The 19,338-nt window shown below is 54.9% G+C and overlaps 2 protein-coding genes across 14 annotated transcripts in view; one reads left to right on the top strand and one right to left on the bottom strand.

Moving 5' to 3' along the window:
• The window catches only part of AAK1 (AP2 associated kinase 1), a 109,167-nt gene that overhangs the window by 59,671 nt on the left and 30,158 nt on the right, over positions 1-19,338 (top strand). For 9 of the 13 annotated variants that reach the window (XR_011699817.1, XR_011699816.1, XM_071579316.1 and 6 more), the window contains exons 11-17: positions 1,570-1,724; positions 1,815-2,068; positions 4,526-4,747; positions 10,609-10,829; positions 11,452-11,609; positions 11,981-12,097; positions 14,899-14,994. Coding sequence is in view for 11 of the 13 variants with exons in the window: in XM_071579316.1 (XP_071435417.1) it covers positions 1,570-1,724; positions 1,815-2,068; positions 4,526-4,747; positions 10,609-10,829; positions 11,452-11,609; positions 11,981-12,097; positions 14,899-14,994 (1,223 nt within the window). In the remaining 2 variants the exon portion in view is untranslated. The remainder of the gene's footprint in view (positions 1-1,569; positions 1,725-1,814; positions 2,069-4,525; positions 4,748-10,608; positions 10,830-11,451; positions 11,610-11,980; positions 12,098-14,898; positions 14,995-19,338) is intronic. The other 4 variants (XM_071579311.1, XM_071579315.1, XM_071579317.1 and 1 more) reach the window with 2 other exon arrangements.
• ANXA4 (annexin A4) overlaps positions 1-19,338 on the bottom strand; it is a 109,520-nt gene that overhangs the window by 85,934 nt on the left and 4,248 nt on the right. The gene's annotated exons all lie outside the window — the stretch shown is intronic.

The following is a 19,338-nucleotide window of genomic DNA, read 5'->3' as shown; positions in this document are numbered from 1 at the left end:
TGCATGCACAGAAGGCAGAGCTGGGGCTGTCAGGTTAGTTACAGGAACAATTTCCTACCTACCAACCCACTGCATGCACAGCAGAGTAGAAGCTGGGGCTGTCAGGTTAGTTATGAAGAACAATTTCTTACCTACCAACCCACTGCATGCACAGCAGAGTAGAAGCTGGGGCTGTCAGGTTAGTTATGAAGAACAATTTCTTACCTACCAACCCACTGCATGCACAGCAGGGCAGAGCTGTGTCAGGTTAGTTATCAGGAACAGTTTCACACCCAACAACCCACTGCATGCACAGAAGGGAGAGCTGTGGCTGTCAGGTTAGTTATGAAGAGCAATTCCATACCTACCAACCCACTGCATGCAAAGCAGAGTAGAAGCTGGGGCTGTCAGGTTAGTTATGAAGAACAATTTCTTACCTACCAACCCACTGCATGCACAGCAGAGTAGAAGCTGGGGCTGTCAGGTTAGTTATGAAGAACAATTTCTTACCTACCAACCCACTGCATGCACAGAAGGCAGAGCTGGGGCTGTCAGGTTAGTTACAAAGAACAATTCCAGACCTACCAACCCACTGCATGCACAGCAGAGTAGAAGCTGGGGCTGTCAGGTTAGTTACAGGAACAATTTCCTACCTAACAACCCACTGCATGCACAGCAGGGCAGAGCTGTGTCAGTTTGGTTGTCATGAGCAGTTTCACACCCAACAACCCACTGCATGCACAGAAGGGAGAGTTGTGGTTGTCAGGTTAGTTATGAAGAGCAATTCCATACCCAACAACCCACTGCATGCACAGAAGGGAAGGGCTGTGGTTGTCAGGTTAGTTATGAAGAACAATTTCCTACCTACCAACCCACTGCATGCACAGCAGGGCAGAGCTGTGGCTGTCAGGTTAGTTACAAAGAACAATTTCATATCTAATAACCCACTGCATGCACAGCAGAGTAGAAGCTGTGGCTGTCAGGTTAGTTACAAAGAACAATTTCATATCTAATAACCCATTGCATGCACAGCAGGGCAGAGCTGGGGCTGCTCCTCTCTCTTGCTGTCCATTTTTGGAGCTCAGTAAACCCTGAGCAGAGACCTGAAGAGTCCAATGACCTGATTCAGGGGCAGATGTACCCAAGTTAAGGTACATCTGAAGGTGGCAGTTCAGACACCCCTGCCCAAAGGTGGTACCAGCTGGTCCTCAGCTAATTTGTGTCCTTCATCTGCTCCTTCAGAACTCAGTGGATTCAAACAATATGCTGTAGCAGATATTTGAATGAGTTGGGTGGGTTTGCCAAGTCCCAGCTGTCCAGCAGGAGAAGATGCCACAACAGGCAGAGAAATCAGTGATGGATTAATTGTTGGGAGGGTTTTCCTGTGCTTGGTGTGTTGGAGGGTTTTACCTTCACTGCTCACCCAGGGCTGGGTGGGGATGGGAGGGGAGGGGAGGGGAGGGGAGGGGAGGGGAGGGGAGGGGATGGGATGGGATGGGATGGGATGGGATGGGATGGGATGGGATGGGATGGGTGTTTAACCCTGCTGTGTGCTCTGAGTGCCTTTCTGTCCTTCCTTCCCCCTCACAGGCTCACAGATCCCATCCCCACAACAGAAACATCCATAGCCCCCAGGCAGAGACCTAAAGCAGGACAGACCCAGCCCAACCCTGGCATCCTGCCCATCCAGCCAGCCCTGACCCCCAGGAAGAGACCCACAGCCCAGGCAGCTGCCCAGCCCCAAGGTGAGCACCACTGCCTGTGCCCTCTGTGCCCCCAGGGCTGTGCTGCACCTCCAGCTCACTTCATTTTGGGTTTTTCTCTCCCACTTGCAGGCCCAGCTGCCCTGGGCAGTGCCCAGCCTTCAATCCCTGCCAGCACCCCCCAGCCCAAAGCAGCCCCCCAGCAGCCCCAGCCCAAGGCGGTGCCAGCCCCGCAGGCACAGCCCCAGGTGCCCTCCACGCAGCCCCAGGGCACCCCTCAGCAGCAGCAGCAGCTTTTCCTGAAGCAGCAGCTCCTGCAGCAGCAGCAGCAGCAGCAGCACCAGGCTGCCTTCTACCAGCAGCAGCAGATGATGCAGGCACAGCAGGTGGGTGAGCACCCAGGGCTGCCCTGGGCTCTTTGGGTTTGGGTTTCTTTGGGTTTGGGGGAATAGGGGCAAGTTTGGGGCATTGCCCAGTGTGTCCTCAGTGCTCTGAGAGCATCAGTTGTCTACAGCTCCCTGAAAGGAGGTTGCAGGGAGGTGGGGGTTGGTCACAGAATCAGAGAATCAGTTGGGTTGGAAGAGACCCCTGAGATCATCAAGCCCAACCCCACTGTGTGCACTGAGTGCCCTGGGCTGGTGATCACAGTGGGGTTGGATCAAGACATGGTGGATTCTCACAGTGGGGTTGGATCAAGACATGGTGGATCATCACAGTGGGGTTGGATCAAGATGTGGTGAATTCTCACTCAGTGCCACATCCAGTGTCATCTTAAACACCTCCAGGGATGGAGAATCCACCCCCACTCTGGGCAGCCCATTCAAAGGCCTGACCACCCTCTCTGCAAAAAATTCCCTCCCCATATCCAAGCCAAACCTGCCCTGGCACAGCTTAAGGCCGTGCCCTCTTGTGCCATTGCTGGTTGTGTGGGAGAAGAGCCCAACCCCTCCTGGGTCCAACCTCCTGTCAGGGAGTTCCAGACAGTGCTGAGGTCCCCCCTGAGCCTCCTCTTGTCCAGGCTGAACACCCCCAGCTCCCTCAGCCTCTCCCCACAGGGCTGGGGGCACCAAGCCCTTCTCCAGCCTCGTTGCTCTTCTCTGGAATTGCTGCAGCCCCTCAATGTCCTTCCCAACCTGAGGGCCCAGCACTGGGCACAGCACTCGAGGTGTGGCCTCACCAGGGCTGGGCACAGGGACAGGGGCACTGCCCTGGTGCTGCTGAGCCAGGCCAGGTCTCTTCTGTTGTGTCTGAGAACAAGAGGAAGCAGCCTCGAGTTGTGCCAGGGGAGGTTCAAACTGATATGAGACAAGAAAATCTCACTGGAAGAGCAGTCAGGCCTTGGAATGAGTTTCCCAGAGTTGTGGTGGAGTCACTGCCTCTGGAAGTGTTCAGGAATATCTGGGTATGGCACTGGGAGATGTGCTTTGGGGGTGGCAGAGGTGGGGCTGTGTTGGTGGTTGGACTCCATCATCTTGAAGGTCTCTTGATCATCCTGTGCTGCCCAAGAGTGGCACTTTTATCTGTCAGTGTGGATGCCTTGGGACAGTTTATTATTAAATCAGCTGTGCTGGTTGAGGTGTTGCAGCTCCAGGTGTTTCAAGGGCCTTGAGGTCAGTGGTCATTTTTTTGTGCCTGGGGTGCCTTTCCAGGGTAAGATTTGGGGGTGGGTTTTGGTGGGCTGGTTCTCAAGGGGTCTGTGGACACATGATGTGATGCACAGAGATGACACTGCCATGGTTATCTGAGGTGTTTGTAGCAGCACAGGCCTCTGCTAAGGGATATTTAACAGTGGAAGCAGAAAAACAATGAATTTTCCTGCCCTGGGGATAGGATGTGGAGTTGTTAGAGCAGGTGCAAGGGAGGCCATGGAGATGCTCCAAGGCTGGAGCCCCTCTGGAGACAGGCTGGGACAGCTGGGGGGGGTCACTTGGAGAAGGGAATCATAGAATCACACACACTATTCTGAGTTGGAAGGACCCCCAAGGATCATCGAGTCCAACTCTTCAGTCAATGGCCCACACAGGGGATTGAACCCCTGACCTTGGCATTACTACAACCAAGTTTAACCAACTGAGCTGATCTCAGGGTCTGGGAGACCTGAGAGCCCCTTCCTGTGCCTAAAGGGGCTTATAAAAAGGAGGGAGAGGGACTTTTTATATGGTCAGAGAGTGACAGGACAAGGGGCAATGGTTTCTAAACTGACCAAGGGCCAGGTTAGATTGGATGTTTGGAAGGCTGGGAGGGTGGGCAGGCCCTGGCACAAGGTGCCCAGAGAAGCTGTGGCTGCCCCATCCCTGGGAGTGCCCAAGGCCAGGTTGGAGCACCCTGGGACAGTGGGAGGTGTCCCTGCCCAGGGCAGGGGTTTGGAATGAGCTGACTTTAAGGTTCCTTCCAGCCCAAACCATTCCATGATTCTGTGGGAAGCCTTCTGATATCCTTCAGCATTTTACCTTGTGAGCAAGGCTAAATAACTCAGAAAATCTGAGCTATGTGATAGAGGTCACATTAAACTTAAGCTACTAGAAATATTAACACACTAAACTTGCCTTTGGTACAGCTACTGTATTTCTAATATCTATAAAATGTGAAAATCAGAAAATCAACCCCCCTTCCTGCATCAGTTTGGAGTGGGTAAGAACAGAGGAGGGGGTTTGGGAGCACAGTCTGTGCCATGGGAGCCCCATCTGGGCAGGTGTGGCACAGGCAGGACCCAGCCCTGCCCCACAAGGCCATGCCCACCCCTCTGTGCCCACGGTCCCTGTGGCTGCAGCCACTGCTGTGCTGGCCCTGAGTGGCTCCCAGTCCCCAGTCCCTCACCAGCCATTGCTCCCATTGCTCCCCAGTTCCCAGGGATGCAGCAAGGAGCACCCCCACAGCAGCAGCAGCAGCAGCTCGTGCAGAACTTCTACCAGCAGCAGCAGCAGCAGCAGCAGCAGCTGATGGCCCAGCAGGCAGCCATGCAGCAGAAGACAGTGGCAGCAGCTCAGCAGAAGCAGCAGAGCCCAGCACAGCCCCAGCCCCAGGCCCAGCCCAGCACAGCCCAGCAGGCACAGCCACAGGAGCAGGTGAGGAGAGCCCTGGGGCAAGGAGTGGGGCAGGCAGTGGGGTTTGGGGCACTGGGAGTGGGTGGGCAGAGCCCTGGGGCAAGGAATGGGGCAGGCAGTGGGGTTTGGGGCACTGGGAGTGGGTGGGCAGAGCCCTGGGGCAAGGAATGGGGCAGGCAGTGGGGTTTGGGGCACTGGGAGTGGGTGGGCAGAGCCCTGGGGCAAGGAATGGGGCAGGCAGTGGGGTTTGGGGCACTGGGAGTGGGTGGGCAGAGCCCTGGGGCAAGGAATGGGGCAGGCAGTGGGGTTTGGGGCACTGGGAGTGGGTGGGCAGAGCCCTGGGGCAAGGAATGGGGCAGGCAGTGGGGTTTGGGACACTGGTAGTGGGTGGGCAGAGCCCTGGGGCAAGGAATGGGGCAGGCAGTGGGGTTTGGGGCACTGGGAGTGGGTGGGCAGAGCCCTGGGGCAAGGAATGGGGCAGGCAGTGGGGTTTGGGGCACTGGGAGTGGGTGGGCAGAGCCCTGGGGCAAGGAATGGGGCAGGCAGTGGCATTTGGGGCACTGGGAGTGGGTGGGCAGAGCCCTGGGGCAAGGAGTGGGGCAGGCAGTGGGGTTTGGGGCACTGGGAGTGGGTGGGCAGAGCCCTGGGGCAAGGAATGGGGCAGGCAGTGGGGTTTGGGGCACTGGGAGTGAGTGGGCAGAGCCCTGGGGCAAGGAGTGGGGCAGGCAGTGGCATTTGGGGCACTGGGAGTGGGTGGGCAGAGCCCTGGGGCAAGGAGTGGGGCAGGCAGTGGGGTTTGGGGCACTGGGAGTGGGTGGGCAGAGCCCTGGGGCAAGGAATGGGGCAGGCAGTGGGGTTTGGGGCACTGGGGGCAAGGAGTGGGGTGGTCAGTGGGGTTTGGGACACTGGGAGCAGATGGGGAGAGCCCTGGGGGAAGGGATGGGACTCTCAGTGGCATTTGGGGCACTGGGAGCAGGTGGGGAGAGCCCTGGGGGAAGGGGTGGGGTGGTCAGTAGGGTTTGGGGCACTGTGAGTGAGTGGGGAGAGCCCTGGGGGGAAGGAGTGGGGTGATCAGTGGATTTTGGGGCACTAGGAGTAGGTAGAGAGAGCCCTGGAGGAAGGAATGGGGTGGTCAGTGGGGTTTGGGGCACTGGAGGGAAGGGAGTGGGGTGGTCAGTGGCATTTGGGGCACTGGGAGCGGGTGGGGAGAGCCCTGGGGGAAGGGGTGGGGTGGTCAGTGGGATTTGGGGCACTGAGAGCAGGTAGAGAGAGGCTTGTGGGAAGGAATGGGGTGGTCAGTGGGGTTTGGGGCACTGGGAGCAGATGGGCAGAGCCCTGGGGGAAGGGATGGGGTGGTCAGTGGATTTTGGGGCACTGAGAGTAGGTAGGGAGAGCCCTGGAGGAAGGAATGGGGTGGTCGGTGGGGTTTGAGGCACTGGGAGTGGGTGGGGAGAGCCCTGGGGGAAGGGGTGGGATGGTCAGTGGGGTTTGGGACACTGAGAGCAGGTAGAGAGAGGCTTGTGGGAAGGAATGGGGTGGTCAGTGGGGTTTGGGGCAGTGGGGGACAGGAATGGGGTGGTCAGTGGGGTTTGGGGCACTGGGAGCAGATGGGCAGAGCCCTGGGGGAAGGGATGGGGTGGCCAGTGGAGTTTGGGGCACTGGGGGAAAGGAATGGGGTGGTCAGTGGGGTTTGGGGCACTGGGAGCAGGTTCTTCACTGCCAGGTCCTGTGTGCACATCCAGCTCTTTTCAGACCCACAGAGCCCAGTAATAGTTGCTGGGGAAGGTTTAGGTGGAATACTGGGAAAATTCCCTTACCTAAAGGGCTGTCCAGCCCTGGCACAGCTGCCCAGGGCAGGGGTGTAGTCCCCACCCATGGAGGGATTTACCAGACATGGATGTGGCACTTGGGGACAAGGGTTGGTGGTGGCCTTGGCAGTGAGTGGTTGGCTCTGGTGACCCTGGAGAGCTTTCCCAGCCTGACTGGTTCCATGGTTCTGTGTCCTTGCTGGGTCCCACATGCCAGCACTGACCTTGCTGCCTCAGAGGGCTGCACTTGCTGGGATCTGCCTTTCCAGTGGGATGCTGGACTCTGGATCTGTGCCCTGGATCCATAGACAGAGGGGATGAGTAATGGATGAGCAGAAGGCAGAGGAGAAGATCTCAGGAGCTGCTCAGCAGCTTCTCCCCATCCCTCCTCTGTCATGGTGCCATAGGAAGCATGTGAGACACTTCCTTCAAAATTACTTGTACTCAGCACATCAGGATGGGCACCAGGAATACTTTATGTAGCTCCTTGTTTGGAGAACTCCCATCTGATGTTCAGAGGAAGGTACAAAACAGCTTCCTGCTTTTGTTCCAGCATTGGGATAACTTTTTAATGAGTGCTGTGGGAAGGAGAGTTTCCAAAGGGAGACTTTTGAAAGCACCATATCCAAAAATAAATAAATCAATCATCCACTTTTCTAATCACCTGAAAGTGCACCCAAAATAAATGCTCTTTACTTGATGGAATCTGTGGATGGCCTTGTGCAGGAGGAACCAGCCCAGGGGAGGGGCAGGAGCCTGGAGCTCTGCAGTGCCTGTGGGAGGAACCTGAGCCTTGTGCTTCCTTTCCTATGCAATCCCACCTGCTCTTCCCTGGGTTTGGGAGCTCAGAGGAGTCTCCCTGACTCTGGGTGTGTGTTGGGAAGAAAGCATGGCCAGCAGGCAAAGGAAGCAGCTTCTTCCTGTGTGCTGTGCCAGGCTGCAGGTGTGCAAAGCAAACAGTGTCTGATGAAACCCCACCTCAGGTCCTGACCCCTGGAATTGCTCAGGTTTGGACAGGGCTTGGATTAACCTGGCCTGGTGAGTGGGGTTGAAACAGGATGATCTTTAAGGTCCCTTCCACCCCAAACCATTTCCTGACTGTTATTTCAGAGGTACAGACTGAGCCCAAGCTGAGGGTCACTCTGTGCCTGCTGGTTCCTGAGGTGCCAGTTCATTCATCTCCACTGTGGTCCCTTTGAACTGACACCAGGAATTCACTGGACTAAGAGCCCCCCCAAAAACCTGAGCAGTGCTGGGGGAGCTGTTTTTGCTTTGCTCCCTCCTGTGCCTCAGGGCTCTGCCTCATTCCCCCCTTTGCTGTTGTGTTTTCAGCTGGTGCTTTGGGTGGGGACACTCTTGTGTTCCTGTCCTGGTGGGTGACCTTGGACAGGCCAGTTTGTTGGATCTGGTGGGAGATCCTCAGTATGTGCAGACAGGTTCTGAGTGAGGCCCACGACTTCCCTGTTCCTTTTAGAGGAGAAGTGCCTGAAATGGAGTGTCAGATCAAGAGCTTTGCTGTGATTCACCAGCACAAAAACAGCCTTAATTTTATTAAATCCCCTGGCTTGAAAATTACCCTTATTCCCCTCATCACAATGGACACATCTGGACACTTCCACTCCTGCAGTCAGGAGGGAAAACCAGTGGCTGGTTTAAACAATGATAGAGCCCCTGGTGTGTGCAGAGCAGGAGAAAACTTTCCCTTGGTGGCTGCTGAGCAGGAGATGCCAAGCCAGGACCTGTCAAAGCCTTTCCACGTTGGGTGGTTTCAGCTTAATAAGCTCTGCTTTGGTTTCTGTGGTGATTTGGGCACTGCCCTTTTATCTCCCAACACCAAATGTCCTGCTCTGCAGTGACCTACATAGCAGGAGGAGAGGTGGGTGAGCAGGGAATGGCTCTGCCTGGAATGCCAGAGGAAAAGCAGGACAGCTCAGCATTGTGTGCCTTGTCCCACTGGGGTTCAGCACCACCCTGGGGGGGTAACTCTTTCCTGTTGCCCTCTCAGGTCTTTCCAAGGTTGGAAGAGAACAGGGGAGGTGCCATGCACAGCCTGCTGCTCCCTGCACTCCAGTTTTCCTGCTTTAAATCCAACCTCACTGACAGGCAGACTGTGAAAAACCACAGCCAGAAGTGATGCTGTTGTGTGTGTCACTACAAAGCCATATTTCAAGTATTTATGGTTTAACACGAGACTGAGGCAGTGGAAAAAGAAGGTCAGGGTGAGGAAACCCCTTTCAGTTTCCAAAGGGTTTGTGTCTGGGCTGTCTTGGCTCACACCTAAACAAACATGCCTGGCTTTCTCCTCCAGAATTTGATCACAAATGTTGCTCCTGTGTCTTTTTCCTTTTTTTTTCCCTTCCCCTAAAGGGAAACTTTTTTGCACAAGATTCCTACACAGGATTTCTGCACAAGTCTTCTCCCCCTTAGGGATTTGTCCCCAGCCACGTCACCTGCTGGAGGCAGCACTGCCCTTCACTTTGTCCCCATGACAAGACTCCTGTACTGTGCTTTTATTAACAGGAGTGACCCAACAGCAGAAACCCAAAGAGAATGGAGAGAGAAGGAGGGAGACTAAAGCAATAAACCCAAAGGTGTCACCACTCACCAAAGAGTTACTCACCTAAGGTTGTCCTGCCAACTCAGGACACCCTCACAAAGGCAGGGGCTACATCCTCTAGGCATTGGCACACAGCAGTGTCCCTGCTGGCTTTTTGGGGGAAAAAACAACAGCAAGAGCAGAAGCCCTCTCACTTTTTATTGAGCCTGTTAGAGATGTCTGTCCAGGGAACTGAGGCCACCACACCCCAGGAAGAGGTGACAGACCCTGCTGCTCTCTCTCTCCGTCTCTCTGTCTCTGTCTCTCTGTCTCTGTCTCTGTCTCTGTCTCTGTCTCTGTCTCTGTCTCTGTCTCTGTCTCTCTCTCCCTCTCTCTCTCTCTCCCTCCCCATCTCTCTCTCTCTCTCTCTCTCTCTCTCTCCATCTCTCTCTCTCTCTCTCTCCCCATCTCTCTCTCTCTCTCTCCCCATCTCTCTCTCCCTCCCCATCTCTCTCTCTCTCTCCATTTCTCTCTCTCCCTCTCTCTCTCCCTCTCTCTCTCCCTCTCTCTTCCTCCTTGCTCTCTCCCCCCAACTCTCCTCCCAGGGCTGTCAAACCAATAGGAGAGACTCAAGTAACTTTAGTTTATGCAAACTCTGCCTTCAAGGGCAAAGCCTTCACTGTATCAGCTTCTGTTCCCTGGAACTTGGCAGGGAAAGGATAAATCTTTTCACAGGTGGCATTGGCAAAAACACAGACCAAAATGTCACCAGTTTTAATTCCCGACTGTGCTGGTTTAAAGTTAAACCTGAAGGAGAAACAAACCCAACACAAAAGAGGATTATAAGTCAGAATTACAATTTAATACCAGTATTGCAATCAATGCAATGGCACAAAGAGCAATTGGGTTTAACCCCCAAGCCCAGCAGTCTAACCCAGCCCCCTGGGGCACAAACACAGGGGGGTTTGGTGGCCCCTGTGCTGAGCCCCACGTGGTTCCCCCGAGGCCAAAGGCAAAGGAGGGGACAAAGCTGTTGGTGCAGATGATGGCAGAGTCTGGGGGAGAGTGGGGGGCTCCTCCTGTGCAGGGTCTGCTCCTCCTCTGGATGCCAGGAGTGGTGCCAGAGGTGCCCAAAGGCCAAGATTGTCTCCCCTGAGGTTTGGGTGGGAGCCCCCAGTGCCTCCCCCAGGGCAGGGAGTTCCACCCTGGGGGATCTGACTCTGGCACTCAGGGGGGATTTTGGACTCGTTGCTGGCCCCTGAGCAGAGCTGAGCCCTCAGGTGGGTGTGGAGGTGCCAAGGAGTCCCTGCAGGGCAGTTCTCCCAGCTCCTCTGCCAGGCTTCTTTCCCAGCCAGCTCCCAGCCTGAGGGCTCAGCTGTGCCCTGGGCAGCTGCTGCCAATGGGCCCTTGGGAACAGTTGCTGGGCAATGGCCCAGAGGGTTTGGAATGCCCAGCTTTGGGCACACCCACACTGGGACAAACTGGGCCCACCTGAAGTAGGACACTGACACATCCCTTGTGCTCTGCTCTGTCCCCAGGCCCAGCTGAGGCAGCAGCAGGCTCAGAGCAGCCCCCCTGCAGCAGCCCAGGGGCAGAAGGTGGGCTCCCTGACCCCGCCATCCTCGCCCAAGGCGCAGCGCGCGGGGCACCGGCGCATCCTCAGCGACGTCACCCACAGCGCCGTGTTCGGCGTCCCCGCCAGCAAGTCCACCCAGCTCCTGCAGGCAGCTGCTGCAGAGGCCAGCCTCAACAAGTCCAAGTAGGTGCTGGTGGGATGTGGTGGTGGGATGTGGTGAAGAGGGGCTGGGGGGAGATCTTGTTGCTGCTCAGAGCTCTGAGGTGGATACGAAGCTCTGAGATGGATATGAAGCTCTGAGGGGTGAACGAGTCTTTGTCTTCGCAAGAAAACAGTTCAGGGCTTGGCAGAAAGTTGCTGAAAGACCTGCCCAGAAGTCCTCCTGAGTGGCTTTCATGCTCCCCAAAAGACCAGGACCTTGCTCAGTATCATTTCAGCAACCCTGGTGCACTCTTCAGTTCTTCCTGAGGGCTGGACTTGATGGTCCTGGAGGTCTTTTCCAACCTCAGTGATTCTGTGGTCCCCCAGGAGTACTTGCCAGCTCACTTCAGGCAAGAATCCTTCCCCTGGGCACTGCAGGCAGCTGTTTGCAGTGGGATACCTGCTGGAACCCCTTGCCCAGGGTGCCCAGCCAGCTGAACCTCAACTGCTCCTGCATTTCTGGCCATGCGAGTGCAGCACCTTGTGCTGAGTGTTTCACTTAGGAAGTAATCACAGTGCAGGGGTTTGGACCAGCTGATGGTGCTGGCCAGAGGCTTCCAGTTGGGTTGTTAATGACTTGTTTGGGTGGGATGATCCCATCCAGATCTGCCTCCACTACACCCTCGGGCTCCCCAAGGACCTCTCAGCAGAATGTCTACAACCCTCCTGACGTGTCCACGTGGAACCCCTTTGATGATGACAACTTCTCCAAGCTCACAGCTGAGGAGCTGCTCAACAAGGACTTTGCCAAGCTGGCTGATGGTAGGTCTGTGGGGATGGTTTGACACCTGCCTGCTCTGGAAAGGGAACCTGGCTTGGAGTGGTGGTGCTTCCACTCAGGTCCTGCTTGGGTGCTCCATATTATCAGTCCTCGGAGCTAAATCCTTCCAATTCCCTCTGTTTGCTGAGCAGTTTCAGCTCAGTGGTGCCTCAAAGGCAGAGGCACCAACTGCTTTTACAGTTTTACAGCTCAGCTGTGTGTGGGAGCTGCAGTTGCTTCATCTGCAGGTTGGGGTTTGCAGGAAGGGGCTTAAGCCCCGTCCTAACCAATCTAGACCAGCAGCCTGCTCTGAGAATGGAAGTTTCTGTGAGAATGGAACATTTTCCCCCTAACTCTGTGTCTGGCATTCCAGGGAAAGCTCCAGAAAAGGTGGGCAGCTCCACAGAGAACCTGATTGCAGGTTTCCAGCCAGCTTCCTCTGCAGCCCAGGCAGATGCTTTTGGGGGCTCCTCCTTCACTGCTGGGTCAGGTGAGTTTGGCACCAGGAACTGCCCTGGGCAGTCCTGCAGGAAGGTGGCAACTCTTGGCTGTAACCACTTGGAAAGGGAAGGAAAAGTGATATAAATGGAGCTGGGCCTTGGCACTGCTGTACAGAGGGGAAGGTGGGAAGGAGAAGTGTCCCTGTCACAGTTGGGTGGCAGACACAGGAGACAGTGTAGGCAGAGCTGAGGCTTTTGGTGAGGGAGGAAACTAAATGAGCCCCTCGAGTTCCCAAGAAAGCTTCTTAGTGTGCTGAAGGTCCATGCAGCTCATGGCTGGGAGTAAAACACGTGGCACTGAGGGCATTGGCCTTGGAGGTGTTGGGGAGACACCCTGGAGCTGTCAGGCTGTCTGAAGGAGGAGAGGAGCAGGGACAGCAGTGTCTGTGCTGCAAGAGGAGGAGGGAAGAGATGAAGGAGCAGAGAATCTCCTCAGAGGAGAGAGGAGGGAAGGGAGGAGGGAGCAGGGAAGCTCCTCAGAGGAGAGAGGAGGGAAGGGATGAGGGAGCAGGGAAGCTCCTCAGAGGAGAGCACAGTCTCATAACTGACATATTAAATGGTGAAGGCAGTGAGTTCTGCACTGCCTGAAGGGAAGTTGTGGCCAGCTGGGGGTTGGTCTCTTCTCCCAGGCACTCAGCAATAGGACAAGGGGGCACGATGGGCTCAAGCTCTGCCAGGGGAAATTGAAGTTGGAGAACAGAAAGAAATTCTTTGCAGAGAGAGTGCTCAGGGATTGGAATGGGCTGCCCAGAGAGGGGGTGGATTCCCCATCCCTGGAGGGTTTGAAGCTGAGCTTGGCCGTGGCACTGAGTGCCATGATCTGGTAAAGGGACTGGAGTTGGACCAAGGGTTGGACTTGATGATCTTGAAGGTCTTTTCCAACCCAACTGACCATATTATTCTATGATTCTATGGCTGTGCTGTGTGGCTCCACAGGCCCAGAGTGCTTGGCTGATCTAAGGAGTTTCTCTGCAGAGGCCATTCCAGGTGGGACCTTGTCTGGTGTCTCCTTTGGTCTCCTTGGGTGCCACGAGCAGCCCCTTCCGTGGCCAGAAACCTCGTTTAGTGCTGCTGCCTGTGTGGCTCTTCAGCAGCAGCTCTCACTGAGTGCAGCCCAGTCCTGCCAGGCAGTGCTGGAAAGCTGCTCCCAGGAGCTCCAAATGCCAAGGATTTTCTCCCTGCCTTGTGCAGCTGCTGGTTTTGGGGACAAATGCAGCTGCTTGATGCTTCCCCATGGAAGGAGAACAGCCCTTGGTGAGAGGAGCCTGGGAAGAGGCTGCAGAATCCTTTGTGGGGCAAGAAGTGATAAATCCACTTACACTTATTTCTATTTATAAAAGGAGATTTAGAGGAGCTTATAACTGAGCCTGGAACTGGTGGCTCTTCCCTGAGAATTAAGGAGTGAAGTCCATGACATGCTCTGGGGAGCTGCTTTCTGTGTTTGTCCAGCTGTGAGCAGTTTTTGGTGCTCCATCAGCCTCTGTGGAGGGATGTGGAGCAGCAGCAGCCCCAGGTTCAGCTGTGCCTCCTGCAGAGCCTGAGGAGCATCTGCACATTCTGGGCTTTGTGGTCACTGCACTGGGGTCAGTTCTTTTGGTGGCTGCCTTTAAAAGGGACCCCTCGACTCTCCTGCCCTGGGGTTTGGCACAGGAAGGTGGTTTGGAAATCCTGGTGCTGGACTGGACCCTCCCACCCTTCTCTCCTTCCCTCAGAGCCAGGAGCCTCTCCAGGCCTGTTGGGTGCTGCCTCTTTTATTCCAGACACAGAGGCCCCACATGGGCTGTGTGCCCTTTGCTGGGGCATTTCACCCTTTGTGCTGCTCTGAAGGGACAGAACAGGAATTCCCTGCCAGTGTTTTGAGACCTGTGGGTTAAATTGTTGTGCTGGTTTAAAGGTGAACCTGCAAGAGAAACGAACCCAACACTAAAGAGATTGTAATTCAGAATTATAATTTAATACCAATATTGCAATCAATGCAGTGGCACAAAGAGCAATTGGGTTTAACCCCCAAGCCCAGCAGTCTAACCCAGCCCCCTGGGGCACAAACACAGGGGGGTTTGGTGGCCCCTGTGCTGAGCCCCACGTGGTTCCCCCGAGGCCAAAGGCAAAGGAGGGGACAAAGCTGTTGGTGCAGATGATGGCAGAGTCTGGTGGAGAGTGGGGGGCTCCTCCTGTGCAGGGTCTGCTCCTGCTCTGGATGCCAGGAGTGGTGCCAGAGGTGGCCAAAGGCCAAGATTGTCTCCCCTGAGGTTTGGGTGGGAGCCCCCAGTGCCTCCCCCAGGGCAGGGAGTTCCACCCTGGGGGATCTGACTCTGGCACTCAGGGGGGATTTTGGACTCGTTGCTGGCCCCTGAGCAGAGCTGAGCCCTCAGGTGGGTGTGGAGGTGCCAAGGAGTCCCTGCAGGGCAGTTCTCCCAGCTCCTCTGCCAGGCTTCTTTCCCAGCCAGCTCCCAGCCTGAGGGCTCAGCTGTGCCCTGGGCAGCTGCTGCCAATGGGCCCTTGGGAACAGTTGCTGGGCAATGGCCCAGAGGGTTTGGAATGCCCAGCTTTGGTCACCCCCACACTGGGACAAACTGGGCCCACCTGCTCACTGGGACAATTGTGTTGGAGAGCTACATGGCAGTGGTTGTTTTATCTTGTTGTGTTTTTTCATCCTTTTCCCTGGTTCTGAGTGTGTGTCGCTCTGTCAGGTTGGACCTTGGCTCTGCCCCTCTGACACTTTGCTCAGTGCTTTCTGCTTCCCTTCTCTGTTTCACTCTGCCTTTTCTCTTCCTTTCCTCTTCTCTGCCAGCTGAGAAAACGAAAGACATTCTGGGTCTGGACTCCAGCCCTGCTCTTCTGACTGTGCCTGATCCTTTCATTCCTCTCCCGTTATCCGACACTCCAGGTAATGGAACAGAGTTTGTGGAGGGGGCAGAGCCTTGGGCTTTGGTTTGTGCCCTGGTTGTGTTTCCAGCACCCCTGAAGTGCTGCTGGGCACTGGCAAGCTGGTGGCAGTGCTGGTGTGTGCTTGGCTTTTCTGGGATTATCCCACAGTTCCCAGTGACAGCAGTGTTGGTGTCTTTAAAGGCTCAGTATCCAAAGGCAGAAACGTTCCCAGGGCTGGAGCACCTCTAGGAGGAAGAACTGGGAGAGCTGGGAATGTTCATCCTGCAGAAGGGAAGGCTCCAGGGAGACCTCAGAGCCCCTTCCAGGGCCTAAGTGGGCTCCAGGAGAGCTGGAGAGGGATTTGGGATAAGGGATGGAGGGACAGGACACAGGGAATGGCTTCCCACTGCCAGAGGGCAGGGATGGATGGGATATTGGGAAGGAATTCTGGCTGTGAGAGTGGGTAGGCCCTGGCACAGGTTGGGCAGAGAAGCTGTGACTGCCCCGTCCCTGGGAGTGTCCAAGGCCAGGCTGGAGCACCCTGGGATAGAGGATGGTGTCCCATGGCAGGGGTGGAAATGGATGAGCTTTGAGGTCCCTCCCAACTGAAACCATTCCATGATTCTGTGAAAAACAACCACCAGGTAAATAATCCCCTCTTCTGAGCTGAGCTCTTTTCCAGTTGGTCTCCAGCTTTGAACTGGGAGGTTTTAATCCTCTTTTCCTGTCAGAGTTGGTGTTTCTTTGGCTTCCACACCCCCCTGCAGATTCGGTGGAGCACAAGTTCCATGTGACCTTTCCTGCTTTGGCAAAGCCTCCTGGTGCAGTTGGTGCTCTTCTTCCCATCTCCTTTGCAGGGCTGCTTCTGGCTTCCCTCTGGGCACATTTCTGCCTGCAGCAGCCAACACTTTTTAGCACAGGATTATTATGTAAGTGCTCAGGAGCTTCTTTGCAAATCGGTGGGACTTGGAAAAGGGGAATGTTTTCATCTTGGAGTCTCTGTGAGCCCTGCAGTGACTGTGTGTGACAGGTCCCTTGTCAACCAGCCCCAGACAGGTTCTCGTGGCAGCTCCCACCCTTTCCTTAGCCCAGGCTGAGGGTGTGACAGTAGAGGACCAAAACATTCAAATGTGCCTGTAGAGGTGGCATCTCTCCATGGAGAGTTGAGCAATGCAGGAGACAAATAAATCCTTTTTTTCCCCTAAATCTGTGGAACTTGCTTCCTTCTGGTGGATGCTCAGAGAGCAGGAGAAGTTTGGTTTGATACAAAAGGGGTTTTACACATAAATGCTGCAGTTTGAGGGTAGAAAAGGCTTGGAGGTTTTGTCCTGTGTGAGAGCAAATGCCAGGAGTGACCTGACTTGAGAGGGAGCCACAGAAGGCCCCTGAGTGCATCTTTTCCTCCTCCCTACCCCCCAAATGCCAGTGGAAGTGTTGGTGTTCCTGCCTGCAGCCTGGCACTGAATCCCCTGCCAGCAGCACTCCCAGCTCACACAGTGGCACCCCAGGGCATTTTCCATGGGGCATTTCCATAGGGCACAACCAGCTGGTGCAGCCCCAGCTCTGGCAGCCCTGGAATTCTTTTTAGTGGAGGGATTTCTTGCCAGCCCTGCCCTTGGGGCAGCTCCTCAGAACAGCAGTTTTTGTGGTGCCAGGTCTGTCCCTGCCTGGCTGGGGGTCTCTGCAGGCAGGACCAGAGCTGTGGCCTTACCCTTGGCTGTGAAAACCAAGAGGGTTTTGTCTGGACTTTTAAATTAAGAGAAAAGACAAAAATCCTGCACTTGGGCTCAGGTTTTGAGCCTGTGTCTGTCCTGCAGGACAGAGTTGTCTTTGTTCTTCTGTGCCTGTGTGCTGGTTTAAAGGTGAACCTTAAACCAGGAGAAACAAACCCAACACAAAAGAGGATTATAAGTCAGAATTACAATTTAATACTAATATTGCAATCAATGCAGTGGCACAAAGAGCAATTGGGTTTAACCCCCAAGCCCAGCAGTCTAACCCAGCCCCCTGGGGCACAAACACAGGGGGGTTTGGTGGCCCCTGTGCTGAGCCCCACGTGGTTCCCCCGAGGCCAAAGGCAAAGGAGGGGACAAAGCTGTTGGTGCAGATGATGGCAGAGTCTGGGGGAGAGTGGGGGGCTCCTCCTGTGCAGGGTCTGCTCCTGCTCTGGATGCCAGGAGTGGTGCCAGAGGTGCCCAAAGGCCAAGATTGTCTCCCCTGAGGTTTGGGTGGGAGCCCCCAGTGCCTCCCCCAGGGCAGGGAGTTCCAGCCTGGGGGATCTGACTCTGGCACTCAGGGGGGATTTTGGACTCGTTGCTGGCCCCTGAGCAGAGCTGAGCCCTCAGGTGGGTGTGGAGGTGCCAAGGAGTCCCTGCAGGGCAGTTCTCCCAGCTCCTCTGCCAGGCTTCTTTCCCAGCCAGCTCCCAGCCTGAGGGCTCAGCTGTGCCCTGGGCAGCTGCTGCCAATGGGCCCTTGGGAACAGTTGCTGGGCAATGGCCCAGAGGGTTTGGAATGCCCAGCTTTGGGCACCCCCACACTGGGACAAACTGGGCCCACTTGCTCAGCTGGGACAGGGATTTCCCTGTGCAGAAACATCAGCACAGACAGGGCTTGGCCCAGAGGGCTGTGCTGGTGTCAAAGCTGTTTTTCCTGGTGCCATGGGGGTCAGCAGAGCTGGGAGGGCCTCCAGTCTCCCTGTACAGATTTTATACTGGTCTCCCAGTCCAACATCTCCAGCTGCACCTCATGAAGCTGCAAGTTCTGTGCTGGATTGTTTGGAGTTCTTGAATTCCTGAGAATTTTTATTCCTGATGGTGAACCTCCTTGGTTTTATAACATTTTTACCTTGGGTTTGATGGAAGGGCAAACACTGTCCCTATTAAAGGCTCATTGTCAGGTTGGGGTTCTCCACAGCCTTTAAACAGCACTCAGGGGTGATGTTTGCTTTTCATTTCCTACAAATCCCCAGGGATTGCTGTGTTTTCACACTGCCCTGAGGGTGCTGATCAGGGCAAGGAAATGGATGTCCTGCAGTGCAACTTCCCCCAGGGCTGATCCAGAGCTCCTTCCCAGAAACCTGGATCTCCACTAAGGATTTATTTGTACCCAGATAAAGCAATTACAGACATCAGAGTGTGTGCTGATGGTCTGAGTTCACTTCTTGAGTTGGGGACATGCACAAAGGGCAGCTCAGAACTTGATGGGTGAATTGCTGTGTTATCTGAGAGGACAAGGTGGTGCTGTGATGGTTTGGGGCAAGAAAACCACCAGGGAACCCCAACAACAGGGTGCAAACAGCATCTGGTGTTGTTTTGCCTGGGCCTTGAGGGGCAGAATAATTAATTCTGGAGGGGCAGAATTAATTATTTTATAAATATTTGAGATGCTGAATGTGAAACTAAAATGACTTGAATTGCTCTCCTAAGGAGCCCCTGTTAAACTTTTCCACTTGTCCTCCATGGTGTTTACAAGGTCCTGTGTATTTAAAGCATTCAATTCCCTTTATTCACCTTCTGCCTGTGCTGTAGAAGGTACAATCCCATTTCCCAGCAACTCCATTAGGAAAATTAAGGTCCAGTGCCTGCCCTTGGCCACTCCAAGCCCTCTGTTGCTGAGTAACACTCAGGACTCCTCCAGTCTGTGCCCCTTGAGCAGTGAATGGGCAGGAATGGTCCCCACTGAGCAATCCCTGCCCACGGGGGGAGTTCCCTCCCACTCCCAGCAGGACTTTGACCACCTTGTCTTTCTTTCCCAGTTGCCACCCGAAGAAAAGGACTGTGCTGTGTCCTCTCTTGAGTTGTCTTTCCTTTTGCTGTCCCTCCAGTGAGTAACAGCCTTGCTGTGTGTGCTGCTGCTGCCCCTCCTTGGCTTGGAGATGGTGCAGCTTCTTCTCAACTCCTGGCAGGTTTTTGCTTCCATTCCCTTTTTAACTGCAAGTTTCTCAGGAATTTGGTCTCTCTAATAGCCTGCTCTGACTAAAATCCCATTTGCCTCCCTCTTCTCTTGATTTATGATTTTTTTCCTAACTCTAGTCCTTCCTAAAGTGCCTTTTTTTTGCATTTTCCTTGTTGTTGTCTGGCCCTACATAACTGCAGCATGGCAGTGGAGAGCCTGGAGTGGTGGTGGAGCAGCTGCAGAGTCTGTGCAGGGCACTAATTGCAAACCTCAATCAGATTTGTGCATGTGGTGGAAAAGGGATTTGAAGGGAAAAGTTGCCATTTCCTCACTGGACAGTCCAAAGCTTGTGCTTCTCCACCAGTGCATGGGGGTTGGAATTGTTTGCTTGTGAATCCAGAGTTCATTCAGTGCCTTTATTTCCTTCTTATGCTGATATAAATGAGAGGAAAGGCTCAGCTTTCCATGG

Source organism: Pithys albifrons, chromosome 29 (genome assembly GCF_047495875.1).
Source record: "Pithys albifrons albifrons isolate INPA30051 chromosome 29, PitAlb_v1, whole genome shotgun sequence".
NCBI classification, from domain to species: domain Eukaryota; kingdom Metazoa; phylum Chordata; class Aves; order Passeriformes; family Thamnophilidae; genus Pithys; species Pithys albifrons.
Note: the sequence above shows the minus strand (reverse complement) of the source record. Positions and strands in the feature narration are given on the sequence as shown.